At 50.4% G+C, this 14832-nt stretch overlaps 2 protein-coding genes across 7 annotated transcripts in view; both read left to right on the plus strand.

Annotated features, from left to right (window-relative positions):
* The window catches only part of Coro7 (coronin 7), a 54628-nt gene extending 49911 nt beyond the window's left edge, over positions 1 to 4717 (plus strand). Inside the window, exons 21-29 of one of the 2 annotated variants that reach the window (XR_003714027.1) lie at positions 52 to 137; positions 1068 to 1209; positions 1295 to 1384; positions 2374 to 2490; positions 2739 to 2874; positions 3286 to 3377; positions 3897 to 3983; positions 4106 to 4310; positions 4439 to 4717. Coding sequence is in view for 1 of the 2 variants with exons in the window: in XM_028788366.1 (XP_028644199.1) it covers positions 52 to 137; positions 1068 to 1209; positions 1295 to 1384; positions 2374 to 2490; positions 2739 to 2874; positions 3286 to 3377; positions 3897 to 3983; positions 4106 to 4111 (756 nt within the window). In the remaining variant the exon portion in view is untranslated. Of the gene's footprint in view, positions 1 to 51; positions 138 to 1067; positions 1210 to 1294; positions 1385 to 2373; positions 2491 to 2738; positions 2875 to 3285; positions 3378 to 3896; positions 3984 to 4105 lie in introns of both variants that reach the window. The other variant, XM_028788366.1, reaches the window with a different exon arrangement.
* A 1614-nt stretch (positions 4718 to 6331) lies between these two features.
* Positions 6332 to 14356, plus strand: Pam16 (presequence translocase associated motor 16). 5 transcript variants are annotated; one of them, XM_028788372.1, is made up of 7 exons: positions 6857 to 7046; positions 7148 to 7249; positions 7412 to 7480; positions 12794 to 12878; positions 13551 to 13687; positions 13959 to 14024; positions 14188 to 14356. In XM_028788372.1, exons 4-7 carry the CDS (start codon positions 12821 to 12823, stop codon positions 14272 to 14274), a joined length of 348 nt encoding a protein of 115 aa, XP_028644205.1. In that variant the 5' UTR covers positions 6857 to 7046; positions 7148 to 7249; positions 7412 to 7480; positions 12794 to 12820; the 3' UTR covers positions 14275 to 14356. The 5 variants fall into 5 exon arrangements, with proteins under 5 accessions (XP_028644203.1, XP_028644206.1, XP_028644205.1 ...); XM_028788371.1 differs by lacking the exon at positions 6857 to 7046 and having other exon boundaries at positions 7056 to 7249; XM_028788370.1 differs by lacking the exons at positions 6857 to 7046; positions 7148 to 7249; positions 7412 to 7480 and adding an exon at positions 6332 to 6805.
* Positions 14357 to 14832: the final 476 nt, after the last annotated feature.

Consider the following 14832-nt stretch of genomic DNA (forward strand, 5'->3'; position numbering starts at 1 on the left):
TACTGATTTGGAAGGGGCTTTGACTGAGTTCCATGTGGTGTACCTCGACAGGAAGGTCCGGGTCCTGAAGGTGGCCGTGGAGCCCGCGTTGTCTGGGTGTGTGATGGTGGTTGTCTGCTGGTGTCTGGCTTTGACAGGTGAGGACTTAGGGACCACCATCCCTTGGTTTCCCTTTTCCCAAGGTCACAGCATTTGTCCAGTGTGCCAGAGCTTCACATAGCCAGGTGTGATGGATGGCACACGCCTTACGTTTCCAGCACAGGTGGATTCCCGTGAGTTTGAGGACTACATAAGGAGTTCAGGGACAGCCAGGACTACACAATAGAGAGACCCTGTCTCAAAATGAAACATGAACAAACAAAAACTGTTCCCACCCACGGTGGATGGTTAAATGGAAGAATGGATGAATGGGGGGGGGTAGGTAGATATGCAGATCAATGATCAATGGATTATAGGATGATGGATAAATAGATAAATTGGTGAATGATTAGACAGATGAATAGATAGGCTGGTGGTTGGGTGGAAGGAAGTATTGGAGAGGAAATATGTAATAACAGGATTCAGAAGGTGAGGCCAGGCCCAGGAACCCATGCCTGATGGAGACACAGGCGTGACACAGGGAAGAGAAGCAAGCCTGCAGGAGAGGCCTGAGGGGCAGACTTTAGGCATTTGGATGATGGATTGGGGAGGACATCCCAAGAAAGGTATCATATGATCTGAGTCATCAAAGCCTGAGGAGAAAGGCTGCACTGCAGGGAGGATGTCCAGCCCTGCAGACAGAGTGCAAGACAGAATGTGAGGGGAGAAGACCAGCCAGGAGGCTGCCGTAGACCAGGCTAGGCACTGGGTTCGGGGTTGTACATCAGACAAGACAAGTGGAGGCCAAGCAGGGAGTTGGACACTGTTTCCCCAGCCAGGCCACTTCTAAGGGCTAGACTCATCTCTCCTTTGACTACTGGGCCTTAGACTGTCCAGCCCAGAAAGGAGCAGGGTCTCTGTCGGAGTCTTTGCCCTACCTCAGGCCTCATAAGCTCTAAGGATCTGCTCTACCCCTGACTCCCTGGCAGCCGAAGCGAGCGCCAGCTGCAGTTGTACATAGCTGATGCCCTGGCAGAAGGCCCTTCGGCACTGCTGGGCCTCGATGTAGCCCCCTCGACCCTGCTTCCCAGCTACGACCCTGACACTGGCCTGGTGCTTCTCACTGGCAAGGTTAGCTGGAATGGCCTGGCTGGGTGTGGGGCAGGGTCTCATGTAGCTGAAAGCTTCGCTTTCATACCCTCTCCCTGTCCCCCAGGGTGATACCCGTGTGTTCCTGTACGAGGTGCTCCCAGAGGCCCCTTTCTTCTTGGAGTGCAACAGCTTCACATCACCTGACCCTCACAAGGTGATAATCACCCTCACCACTGAACCTTTAAGTTGCACTGCAAGGTTCCCATGCCCCCTCGTGGCCATGTGTGGAAGTGCAGGAGCTAATGGGGGTCAAGAGAGTCAAGATCCTGTGCCCAGCAGCATGTATAGCTAACTGTTATAATCTAGGAATTTTGAGAGCTGGCTTTATATTCAGACACTGCTAAAAATTAAACCATATAAGGTTAAGTTAAATGAACCAGGCATGATGGCATATCCCTGTCATACCCGCACTCTGGAGGCCAAGAGAGGAGAATCATGAGTTGAAACCAACCTGGGTGCTATGGTGAGACTTCATCTCAATCAATCAAACAGAAATCCAAGGACACAAATCCTCTTTAGTTGCTTGCTTATCTTGATGTGGTATGCATGTGTGTTAAAGTCATGCAGGGCAGGGGACTGTCCCATAGTGGCATATGGCATACTCCCGTATGCTTGACGTAGGGCATGGTGGGACTTTGTCCTCTGTAGAAACAGGCCAATGCTACGTGTCTGGTCTTTTTCCCTTACAAGCACTGGTTGTTCCCACTGACAGCACACCAGTACTGTCTTAGTTACTTTTCTGTTGCAGTGGAGAGAAACCATGACCAAGGCGACTTACAACCAGATACATTTGACTGTGGCTTGCTTACTGTTTCCGAGGGTGAGGTCATGACCATCATGGCAGGGCAAGCGGCAGCAGGTGGAGAGGGAGAACTGATTATAGAAAGGCGTGGATTTTTAAAATCTCAAAGCTTGTTCACAGGGGCACACCTCTTCCAACGAGGCAATACCTCCTTATCAGACAGCTCCACTATCTGAGAATCAACCATTCAAACATATGAGCCTACAGAGAGCATTCTCCCTCAGACCACCCCGGCTACCCAAGGCGGCCATGGCATGGCCTAAGGAATTCTGCTACTCTAGGGTGCTCTGTATCTACCCAGGAGCTCTTAACTTGAGCTCCTACTTCCTCACTCCCCCTAGGCCTTTGTCCTTCTGCCCAAGACTGAGTGTGACATTCGGGATGTGGAGTTTGCCCGATGCCTGCGTCTACGCCAGACCTCCTTGGAGCCTGTTGCTTTCCGGCTGCCCCGGGTCAGAGTGAGTTTGGGAGAAGGACTCAATCTCCTGTTTCTGTGGCTGGGCCGAGACTGAGGGACTTAAGTTCTTACCTGTTCTTCTTGCACCCAGACCTCTCAGCTGTCTACTTTTGGGGAAACATCTGTCTTCATAGTCTACTGAAATTCTGCAAAGCATGTGAATGCCAGTGTGGGTGGCACCAGGTCTCGGGCCTTATGTGTCCTGGGCCGCTGGTCAGTGTCTCAGGATAGCCCCTTCATCTTCTGCAGAAAGAATTCTTCCAGGATGATGTGTTCCCGGACACGGCTGTGACCTGGGAACCAGTGCTCAGTGCCAAAGCCTGGTTTGAGGGTGCTAATGGACAGCCCCAGCTACTGAGTTTGCAGCCTCCTGGCATGACCCCAGGTAAAGTAAGGAATAAAACGGGGAGACAGCAGGGAGCAGGGATCTGGACAGGGGTGGAAGGAGGAACAGAAGGCCCAAGTCTAGTCCTTCATTTCTGCTGCCACAGAGACCTCTAGCTGGCTTAAGGATGCTGGACATGTCTCCAGACCCAGTCTCTGAACCCCTGGAGAGCAAGTTATGTGGCTTGTGTTTTATCCTAGCTTACATGCAAATGTTGACACATACATGCATGTGTTACATACTTAACACATGCAGTACCCTTACATACACATATCCTGGTGCTATAGGAAGGCCTGGTGAATAGGGACTTTAATAACTTGTTAATGCCACTTCTTTGATCTGTACCAGAGACTCTCTGAGGGTTGGCTCTAAACAGGGCCTTCTCTGATGCCTGTCCTTGCTTCACCCCAGTAAGTCAAGCCCCCCGTGAGGCCCCTGCCCGAAGAGCCCCATCCTCAGCACAATACTTGGAAGAGAAGTCTGACCAACAAAAGAAAGAAGAGGTGGGCCTCGGGAGAGGGCTGCTGTGCAATACAGACGTGTCCTCCATGTCTCCTCCATCTGCTTAGTTAGCTGCCAGCTCAGGAGCCCAACCCAGATGGCAGGAAGAACCACATGTCACCCTTGTCTCCACACCAGACTCTGGGGAGGGGTCACACCCAGGGGTGCTTCGCTGCTCCCAGGGCACAGGAAGCCAGGGAGGGCAGCAAGAGGCACACATTCTAGCCAGCCCTTACCCAGCCAATGTTAAAGGTTGGCACCCTAAGCCCATGGTGAGCCTGGTGTCCGTTTGAGCCTTTGAGGCAGTGCACAGAGATGGCAGCTCCTTGAGTTCAGGTACCACATGCTACAGTCTCTTGTCTCTGACCCCCTTTTGCTGTATTTTACAATGAAAACCCATCAACTTAGCCAGGGTTCTAACTGAGGGTGCGTTTTAGCATTGTTGGGGTTAAAACTGGGGTTTTAAGATCTTGAGGTCGGAGAGTCATTTCTTTCGGTGCCTCTCCCGTCCACTTCCACAGCTGCTGAATGCCATGGTGGCAAAGCTGGGGAACCGAGAAGACCCATTGCCCCAGGACTCCTTTGAAGGGGTGGATGAAGATGAGTGGGTGAGTGGTGGGCGCTTGGCCCAGCTTCTTCAGCCCACAAGCACTCTCCTCCTGGAGACACTGTGCTGCATACCTTCACTTCCCAGGCCCTCTGACTCCTGCTTCCTGGTTTCTCATCCCAGGACTAGCCTGCACTCGAGGCACGCCTAGTCACAGCTGCCACTGCCACCTCCCAGAACCATCTGCGGCCCTCCACACCTCATATCTCTGCAAACTGGACAAGGCTGCACTGGCCCTGGCACGCACATCCAGCCCAGAAGCCCTGGCTTTCATGCAAGCCTCAGGCACTTCCACAGCTGTTGGGCCGCTCTGCAGCTCCAGAGACTGGTCTGCTCCTTTGCCCTCTGGAGCTAGCGTTTATCTTCAGCTGCCTGCTAGCATGTTAGACCAGTGGGTGGGAGGTAGGTGTTAGTAGCATGTCTCTGGACCAACTCTGGATGCCCTGTCTCTCCTAGTCTTTCTGCTGGTTTCCTCTGACATCTTCAGTTACTACAAGCCAAGCTATCTTGCCTACTGCATCAGCCCCAGTCAAGGACTCTGGAGGCTGGTCCCCCACCAGGCTGTTAGGAGCAGCTTTCTCCTCAGGGGCCTAGGACCATTTGCCCTGCTTCTCCTGGCTTGAGGCCAGGAGAAAGAGTCTCATGGCGCTAACAGCCTCATTACAGTGTTGTGGACCCCATAACAAACCGCCCATATGCTCTGGATGTTTCCAGCAATTAAACTTTTCTAAGCCAGCTGCCTCTTGTGCTGCTCTGCTGCCTGGGAATCTAGAAAGGAGGACACAGGAATGTGAGTGAGAGAGCCGTGGTTCTGTTCCTGTTCATCCTGGTTTCACTTTGCTACGTGTACCATGTAATATGCAGGGACGACAGAGCTCCTGTTGCCTCCAGCTTTGTGATAGTAAGAACCAGACAGTGCACAGGAAAGGAGGGTGAAGAGACACTGAGTGAAGCTGACTTAGGCTCAGGGGCAAGCAGGGTGTCAGGGCCTGAGGAGGAGACACTTCTGTTCTTTGAAAATGAAAACTGAGATCTGAAGGAGCCAATGGCAAGCAAATGGAAGGTCAGCAATGTACCCAGGGAAGGCAGAGTTTGGAGAGCTGGAGGGAAGGAAGGTAGGTTGGGCAGTGGTCTAGGTCAAAGGTTCTCCATCTGTGGGTCACCAACCCTTTGGGGAGGTCAAGTGACCCTTTCACAGGTTGCCTAAGACCATCAGAAAACAGATAATTTACATTACAGTCCATAATGGTAGCCATGAAAATGATGTTATGGTTGGGAGTCAGCACAACATGAGGAGCTGTATTCAAGGGCCGCGGCGTTAGGTGAGTTGAGAACCGCTGATCTAGAGGAATCTGACTTAAGGCCACTCACCAACCATACATGAGTATCCACTGCATGCCAGGCAGCCTTCCGGGTGCTGGATAGCTAAGAGGCATAAATGTCCTGCCCACTGTGAGCTCCTGCTCTAGTGGGAAGGCATAGCACTGAATAATAAAGGTTAGAAAAAAAGGGATTATGTCATGGAGCAGTGGTTCTCAACCTTCCTCAGGCTGCACCCTTTAATACTGTTCCTCATGCTGTGGTGACCCCAACCATAAAAATTACTTTCATTGCTACTTCACAACTGTAACTTTGGTACTGTTATGATTCACAATGTAAATATTTCTGGAGATAGGAACTTGCCAAAGGAGTCAAGATCCACAGGGTGAGAACTGCAGGAAAAAACAAAAACAAGTGAAGCATGAAATGGTAAGTCACAAAGACCACGTGCTGTTCTGAGTCTATGGAATGCCCGGGAGAAACCCAGAGACACAAAATACAAATGAGTAGATTGCAAGGGAGGGACGTGACTACTGGGCAAGAAATGGTCTGATATGGGTGGTGCTCATGGTGGAACTGAATCGTACCAAAAGGTGGACCTGTTTGGAGTGTGAATTGTGGATGTCTTGATGGAATTGTCACCAACACACAGACACACAAACCAGGGAAGGTCCTGTGAGGACCTGAAGAGAACCTTTTGCAAACCAAGGAGACAAGCTTGAATAGAAACCAAACCTGGCAACAGGATCACCTTGGACATAAAGATTCCAGAACCAGCCGGGCAGTGGTGGCGCAGGCCTTTAATCCCAGCACTCAGGAGGCAGAGGCAGGCGGAACGCTGTGAATTCAAGGCCAATCTGGTCTACAGATCGAGGTCCAGGACAACCAGGGTTACACAGAGAATCCCTGTCTCAAAAAAAAAAAAAAAAAAATCAGAAAAAATAAAATAAGCATCTGTTGTTTAAAAGATACCTTAGCCCCTCAAAATCAGGACAGTGTGGTGGGCACATTAATGTGGTAGGGGATCTTCCTGGGCCTCACTGAGAAGAGGACATTAGATTACAGACCATCTAATGAGCTCCTTGGTAGCTAAGAAAGAGCTTCACAAATGAGAGGAGCCTGGAATAAGCCCTATTTTGAAATACCTAATTTTCTTAAATATTCTAGAGATTTTGACATCCAGCCCTATTATACTCTGTCTTATTTCATATGATGGCTTTTTCCTAAATGTTTTGGGAAAATGAAGGTAAGAAACAACTTGGCGCACCAGTCCCAAGGCCACCCAACTGCGCTAAATATGGAGAAACCCAAAGGTCCGCCGATCCCGTGGCAAGCTCCGCCCACATGCGCGGTGCCGCGAGAGTAACGCCTCTGGAAGTGCGTCGCGTCTGTGCGCACGCGCTCTTCTGTCTCTCTTGACCTCTGACCCACCAGCAACCCTTGAGCTGGTCCCACTGGGTCGGGAAGCGGCACCCGTCCCCCTAAGGTGGAGCGGCCGCCATGGTGAGGCCTGGACTGGGGCGTTCGGGAAGGGAAGTCTAGTCGGAGTCCGGCGGCGGGCTCCGGTTCTGATGCCGTGCACCCCGCGTACTCCGCAGGAAGCAGGGTCTGTAGCGTGGTGCCGGGTCGGTCGTTGGCGCCCGGGCGGTGAGGACCGCGGACCCGGGAACCCGGGCTCAGTTGGCGGAAAGCTCCCGGCCAAGTCTGGCCTCTGCGTTCCCTGCCTCGGCGTGCGCGATCCGCTGTAAGCAATAGGAGGAGGCGATTGTTGGCTGGGCTGGCTCCTGAGTGGCAGGACTCGGCGATATCGACGGTGTCGCTTGTCTTTTTAACCGCATTTGGCAGTTGGCTCGTCCAAGGAAGCGGTAGACCTGAGACTTGAGCTAGAATTGAAATCAGGAAGGCTGAGCGTTTGTGGCACCATTGGCACCTGAAACTTGCCCGCAGGTTCTTGAGGTTTGCCCCTAAGTGATTGGAAGGCGGTTGGTTGGGGGATCCTGTTTGTTTGTGACTGCGTATCACTATGTATATAGATATCGTAGCTCGCCTCGTGTAATAGCTCAGGCTGGCTTTAAACTCACTAAGATCCATTTGCCTCTCTGCCTCCAGCTCCCAAGCGCTGCCAGTAAAGGTGCGCGGCACGCCACCCGGCTGGGGAGCATCGTTAATCATAGGAAGGTAGGTAGTAAATGTCTGGAGCAGAAGCTTTATGTAGGTTGTCATTTAATCCTTCTCACTTGTCCCCATCTTAAGGGATCTGAAGCTCAGATGATTTGACATTTCCAAGTTCATCTTTACCGCAAGAGTCAGTTTGGGCCCGACTTTTTTCATGTTCTGAGACTACACATTTGCCACCATATTATTCCTGCTTTGTAGTTAGGTCACTGCCGTTTAGTGAGGACCTTTGTTGATTCCTCGTGGAACTGGGTCTTTAGCATGCATTCTCCACATTCAACCTTGAACTTACTAAAGCTGCTCGTGGTGGCCTACACTTGTAAACACAGCACTTTGAAGGCTGGGGCAAGAAGATCAGGAATTTCTTAGTTTCAGGGCCGAGGGCCGAGGGGTATAGCTCAAGTGTTGCCCGCCACAGGTAAGGCCTTAGACTCAATCCCCAGTACTACCTCCAAAAGAGGAAAAGAAAGTACTGTTGGAAGGTGTGAGTAGGAGCAGCCTAGGGGATTTTACTTGGCAGATTATGTCATATTTTGCCAAGTCTTTATGAATGTTACAGGTTTTGTTTTGGGGCACTATTGTGCTTTGTAACTCAGGCTGGTCTCAAACCGTCCTGCTTCCGCTTCCCAAGTGCTGGATGTAGTTGTGCACCACTACCACCAAGCCTTGGCAGTGTTGAGTCTTTGACAGTGTCTAGTTAGGAAGGAGGACATTCATAGTGAAGGAAGCCAGGGCAGGGAGTCAGAGGTGAGAGGTATCAGTACCAAGCTGAGGACAAACTGAATTTGTAGGCAGCAGTGGAGCACTGTGCAAGAACTGGGCCACCACCAGAGCCTTTCCTCAGCACTGGAGGCTTACAGAAACCCTGCCTGGGAAGTAGATTGTATAAGACTGTAGCTTTGGCCAAACAGAGCTAGAGTGACTTGATTAAAGTGTTGGTTCATGGACAGTCATGTTCTTTCAAATATGGATTGTGCACCTGCTGTTTAGACCACTAGGAACCCAGAAACACTGTCATAAATGCCAGTGTAGTCCCGACCTTTCTCCTGTGTAGCTGTGACACCGGTAACTATTTGTAGGACCCTGCCACTGTGCACTGGAGGAACCCTGCACACAGACCTGAAAGCTGGGAACCTCCTAATGCACTTCTGTGACTTAAGCACCACTTTTGGGGTCCCTGATTACCAACCTTGTTGAGGTCCTTTGTGCCACATTGCCTCCCAGTTGGGAAAGGTAGCGTGTTGTTCTGCATTTCCACCTTGCCGCTGGCGTATCAGAACAGTGCTTGGGGAGGCGAAACTCAGGGGTGCTATCCTGCTCTACTTCTTGACACTGGAGTGCTGGGTTCTTAGGACCCCAAGATGAAATGCAGTCTAAGATATGGGGTCCCAGCCCATGTTTCTCCGGGTGATGAACATCGGGGGCTGGGATGGTGGATGTGGTTATCAAAGTACTGTGCACTCAGACACCATGGGAACCTCGAAGAGTCGAGAACAGGGCCTGCGTGAGGGAATCCCGCTTAGCTCAGAGTAGTGCGAGGCGTGCTGAGGGACGATGCAGGCCCCTCCCCCATGACAGCCCTTGATGAAGGCGACAGTTCTTACTTGTCCACGCTGCTTTACTCATGGCAGATAAACATGCATACGGTTTACTCAGGGTGAACCAGAGATTAAATATCTTTTGCAGGAAGGGATCCCCAGGAAGGAAGCTCATTGGCTAGACACTTGGGGCCTCTAGATACTGCATTAGCAAGAGACCTGTAAGTTCCATGCTACATATCCAGTTGTCACCGTCCTCTTAGTGGGGTGTCATGGTTACATGTCCAGGACAGGAATCTGATCATGAGCTAGTCTGAACTCCTGCTGCTCTGAGTTTTATCTGGGTTCTGAACTTTGCTACTACCTTACCAGCTCTTCTGTCTGATGGCACGGTCCTCTGCCCCACAGTACTGTATTGCTAATGGCAAGTTTCAGGGTTGGAGTCCTGTGGCTGTGTCACCTGCCCTCAGCTACTGCTTGGCCTGAAGTTACCCACCAGGTGAGCTGGCAGGCTTGTCAGCGAGTTAGTTGTTTGGAGGCCTTCTTAGGAGGGCCTTAGTTACGGCTGTTTGAATACCCTTGGAGTGGGCTGTAGCTGGTAGAGCTCTGCACCCCAGAAGTCTTCGGCTGTGAGTAAAGCATCGTGACTGCCAGACCATTAGCACCGCGCAGGGGTCGGTTTGGGAGCAAAGCCGGCCGAGCTCTGACTCTAGGAGCCTCCCTACCTGGCAGTCCACTTGCTTCTGTCTCCAGTGCCTCCCCGAGCTGACACCTCTCCTCCAGGGAGGACGTTATTCTCCCCACTTTGCAGTTTAAGATGTGGTTCAGAAACGTTGAGTAATTTGTCCAAGGCTACGAAGCAAAGGTAGGATCCCAGTGAAAGGTCAGCCTCGTTCTGGCACCTTTCTCTTGCTGCCGGCTTCATGGCTCCTAGAAGACTGCATTGTGTGGATTTTACCTCTGAGGCATCAAAGGGCCTGACTGGAAGAAACTGGTTTTTTTCTTTCCTTCTTTTCTTTTTTCTTTTCTTTTTTTAAACAAACAGGTTCTCCTTATATAACTCTTGCTAGCCTGAAATTTACTATGTATACCAAGGTGACCTTGAACTTGTGGCTGTCCACCTACCTCTGCCTCTTGAGTACTGGGATTACGGTATGAACCACTAGGCTAGCACTGTCTGACTACTGACAAACTTTTATAAAAACAGAATAATAATACATGAAAACCAATACTTGCTGGTCACCTGCTGTGTCATTTAGGCTCCATGCCAAACATCAGTCTCTGACAGCCATTTATGCTGTCGGGAAACTGAGGCACATAGGGGTTGAGAATTTGACCAGGGTAGGAAGAACCTCTGGAGAAAACCTACAGAAACAAGGGTAGCTCTGTCTGGTGAACCTTTGCAGCCATTTTGCCTTTCCTAATAGTTTCTAGGCCTTTGGCTTGAAGTGTTTGGGGATGGGGTGGGGATTCTGCAGTTATAGCCTGTTTTGTTGTTTTTGTTTCTCTGCATAGAGACCTTCCTGAGTTTTTATATAGCTCTGGCCATCCTGGAACTTGCTGTGTAGACTAGGAGCTCTCCTTAGACTGAGAGATCCGCCTGCCTTTGCCTCCTCCGTGCTGGGATTAAAGGTGTGCACCATCATGCAGCCTCAGTTCTTAACATCCGTTATTTAACAGTAGTCAAGGACCTTATCAGAAAAGTACATCATTGCTTCCAAGGCCATGTTATGCATGTATGGCAACACGAAGGCAGGCTTTCTGTGTGGTGTGAGATCTCCTGAGGGGTTTTGTAGGTCAAGGGATCCCTCTAGGGCCAGTCAGAAGCTGAGTTCCATCTCAGAGCTTCCTGTTGTCCTTGGCAGTGGTCCTAAGTGAGCAAGGCACAAGTCAGGTGTGATCACCAATCAGCAAGCGCCTTGTTACTCCTGTTTTGTGTCACAGCTGGCCAACTCCATGCCTGTCTTTGATCACATAAGGGTCTTTAGGCCATGCTTTCTTGTATGGAAGGTAGGGTTTCTGAATTCCAACCTGCTGCGAAGTTTCCCTAATGACCCATAATTATATCTGCTTGCTAAAGAAAGGACAAGGCCTTGAAGCCAGAAAGGCGAATTCTGGAGTCTGAGTCCTGATGCAAGGCCCCCTTGTTATCCCTTTGGAGTAAGGTGCTATAGGTACGAGGGCTTAACTATCCCACGCCTCTCCCGAGTTCCAGTAAACCTTGCTAACTTGCAGTGGGTCTTTTTAAAGAGTTCTCTGCATGCCCCTTTATATCATTTCACAGACATGGCATCCAGTTGTGTTTTTTTAATCCATATATAACTTTTTTTAAAAAAGATTATTTTATGTATGTGAGTACACTGCAGGCTGTCTTCAGACACACCAGAAGAGGGCATTGGATCCCATTACGGATGGTTGAGTCACCATGTGGTTGCTGGGAATTGAACTCAGGACCTCTGGAAGAGCAGTCAGTGCTCTTAACCACTGAGCCATCTCTCCAGCCTCAATGGGATCCAGTTTTATGAATGCTGTCTACAGCATTTGTTTCACAATAAAATCTTAATGGGTCACCATTAATCCATCCTCCCTTCTGTGGTTTTCCAGCCTAGAATGCTCCAGGGTGTCTAATCCTAGACCTGCCTGCTTCACTTGTAGCTCACTGCCATGGCTCCACCTGTACCTGAGGAGGACCCTCAGCTGAGAGGAAACGCTATCTTCCCCAGAACCTCCACCCCTCAGCAAACTCTGCTGCTGATCAAGTCTTAGACTCCCTAGGGCCTTCATGTGACTTACATAGTGTGACTTACATAGTATTGGGATCTAGGTAGCCTTGCCATGCAGGAGTTGACTTTTGCTTGGACAGTGGCTGTACAGCTTGCTCTGAGAGCAGGAATTGAATCCCATGCGTCTGAATTCCCTTTAAGCTCTTTCTTCTCTCTTGAGCATTGTGTTCTAAGTAGACTCTTCGCTCTCCCCACCCCTTTGTAGTGTGTGTGTGTTGTGTACATGCACACATGCATGGATTCGTGCAGAGTGGTGTTAGGTGTCCTTTTTTTTAATCACTCTCCACCTTTTTCCTTTGAGGGAGAGTCCCTCTGCTGCCAACCCCCTCTGCCCGCCCCCAAACTGGCACACTTGTTTTTGGCTAGGTAGTAGCCAGGAAGCCCGAATGTTCCTCTTGCCTTCACCCTACTCAGTGTTTGTGTAACAGGTATACACAGGACAAGACCATGCCTGGCTTATTACAGAAACTGGGATCTGAACTTGGGTCCCTATGGTTGCATGAGCAAGTGCTTCTCACTGTTGAGGCGTCTTCCAGGCTCAGGATCACTCTGCCTCAGCCTCCCTGATACTACGATTACAAGCATGCAGCACCACACAGAGACCTTTAGTGATTTTTGTTGTTGTTTGTTGTTTTATTCATGGACAGATTCCAAGTCATAGGACTTGAATAGTCTTGGGAGAGTTAGAATGGATCTGTTTTCCCTGGCAATATAAAAACTGGGCTAGACTGTTTCAAAAGTATAGAAGAGCCATCAGTGGCCTTGAACTAAACTGGTAGCAGTCTGGACTGTTCTGTATGTTGGTTCTCAAGAAAAAGTCTTTCCAAAATTAGTGTCTTCATCCCATACAGCCTTTTCCTGAAGGCCAAGGGGAGCTAGTGTGACTCTGGGAACTCCAGTTTGAGTTTCTGGAGCCACCAAAGAAAGGAAGTTTAGAAGAGCTAGTCCACAGATCCCCTCAGTAGCCGTCTACAAGATGCCTCTTGTACCCACAGGCCAAGTACCTGGCCCAGATCATTGTGATGGGTGTGCAGGTGGTGGGCAGAGCCTTTGCCAGGGCCCTGAGGCAGGAGTTTGCAGGTAAGCCTCTATTTCTTTGTATGCTTGGGAACCTTTATGCAGTTTAGATTTCCCGTGTGATGTGTCACTTGTGAATGAAGGGATCTCTTGGGTAGAGTTCTGTGGCTTAGGTGCCCTGGAGTACTTTCCCACAGTAGGAGGCAGTGCAAGACTTTGAGAGATTCCTATGTACAGGAAAAGTTAACTTCCAGTTAGGCCTGGCTAGAGTGTCTGAGGTGAACAGCCCTTTGGCAGCCCATTTTGGTAAATAAAGTAAGAGTCTGGCTGCCTTCAAGGAGAGCTGAGTAATCCCAATGCAGACTAACTGGCTGCAAAGTTAAAATTTTATTCTGTCACCAGAGGCAGTCTGCTGTGATAGTCTAGGCACTGGCTAGGCCATCGTGGAGGCTCTTCACACCAGCTATTGCTCCTCCCCGCCTGTGGCTTCACTCTGGTCCCCAAAGTAGCTTAAAGTTCCACACATGCTAGGCCTCTGGGACAAGGAGTGAGGGAAGGAAGAGGGGCAAATCACCTAGTCTAGACTGGGGGACCAAAAGCTTAGTGTGGCCTCATCCTGTCATTCAGTGTGGGATGTTTGCCACTCAGCAAAATGTTTTTTTTCATGTCACTTAGAAGGCTTAGGGGAAGCTCTGAGCCACCCAGGGGGCTAAGCAGTCACCATGTTATCTACAGCAAGCCAGGCAGCAGCTGATGCTCGAGGTCGTGCTGGGCACCAGTCTGCAGCTGCATCCAATCTCTCTGGCCTCAGCCTCCAGGAAGCCCAACAGATTCTTAACATCTCCAAGCTGACCCCTGAGGAGGTCCAGAAGGTGAGACCCTCTGTGTTGGGGTGGTAGTCCACAGACAGGAGAGGGCAGAGGGCAAGTGTGGAAGTGCTAACCACAGCCAGTGGAAGCTTGAAAAGCCCCAGGCAGAACAACTACAGGGCTATGGCAGCTAGCTGTAGCAGCTGAGCCATCCCCACATGGTTTCCTGTCCCTCTCATAGCCTGTGGTCACAGCAGCTTCCCGCATGACGTGGGTCACTGCCTTCCTTGTGTCTCACCCAGAAACTAATATGCACGGTTTCATCTCCCTGCAGAATTATGAACATCTATTTAAGGTGAACGATAAGTCCGTGGGTGGCTCTTTCTACCTGCAGTCAAAGGTGAGTGTCCCTTAACTCTGAGGAAGGATGCCACACACTTCCCCTCCTGCCCTGGGTGCTAGTAAAGCTGTTTTAATCATGTTATTCCACTGCCCTCCAGGGGGAAAGGTCCTCCATTCAGGCAAAGAGCAGACTGTCAGACCCTGATCCCCCTCCTCCTCAGGTTGTCCGTGCAAAGGAACGCCTAGATGAGGAACTCCGGATACAAGCCCAGGAAGACAAAGAAAAAGGGCAGAGGCCCAAAACGTGACTGCTGGGCTCTCCACACCCCACCCATTGCCTCATAATTTATAGCCTGGTAATAAATGTCTTCTCTGTGTTTCTCCACTCCATGTTCCTGTCTGAGAAGGTGTGCACACTTACTGCCTGCTTTGGGCTGTGATGGAGTAAGGAAGTAGCAGCCGTCAACAGCCTTGTGGGTGGAATGTTGGTGAACATCCCTCTTGTTCCCACCTATGTGTCCTCCACAGTCCTGAGGAAACCACCAGCCTTCCCTTGGGATAAAGAAGTCCTAGTCCCAGACCTTCCAGCTAGGATTGGATATTATTCAGTAGATTGGTCAGGATGTTTGTGAGCAGTGGAAGCATTGGCCAGCCTCTTGCTTTGGACCAAGGTGTCAACAGACTAAGGCCTGAACCTTGTGACGTGTACTTCAGAATAACCTATATCCACCTGTCCCTTACTACCTACCCTTCTAGTCCCAGATGGGAGGCCTTCTGATGACAGCTTCACAATGGAGACAGCCTGTGGCAGGCTGAGGTGAAAGCCCCAGACCAGGCCTTCAGGTGCTCTAGTCAGGAGGCCAACA

The sequence above is a fragment of the Grammomys surdaster genome, unplaced genomic scaffold (assembly GCF_004785775.1).
Source record: "Grammomys surdaster isolate TR1022 unplaced genomic scaffold, NIH_TR_1.0 125745, whole genome shotgun sequence".
In the NCBI taxonomy this organism is placed as follows: domain Eukaryota; kingdom Metazoa; phylum Chordata; class Mammalia; order Rodentia; family Muridae; genus Grammomys; species Grammomys surdaster.

Coding starts and splice junctions, on each gene's coding strand:
- Pam16 (XM_028788370.1), top strand. Junction 12,879..13,550: donor CCTGAGGCAGGAGTTTGCAG/GTAAGCCTCTAT, acceptor TGTTATCTACAG/CAAGCCAGGCAGCAGCTGAT. Junction 13,688..13,958: donor CCCCTGAGGAGGTCCAGAAG/GTGAGACCCTCT, acceptor ATCTCCCTGCAG/AATTATGAACATCTATTTAA.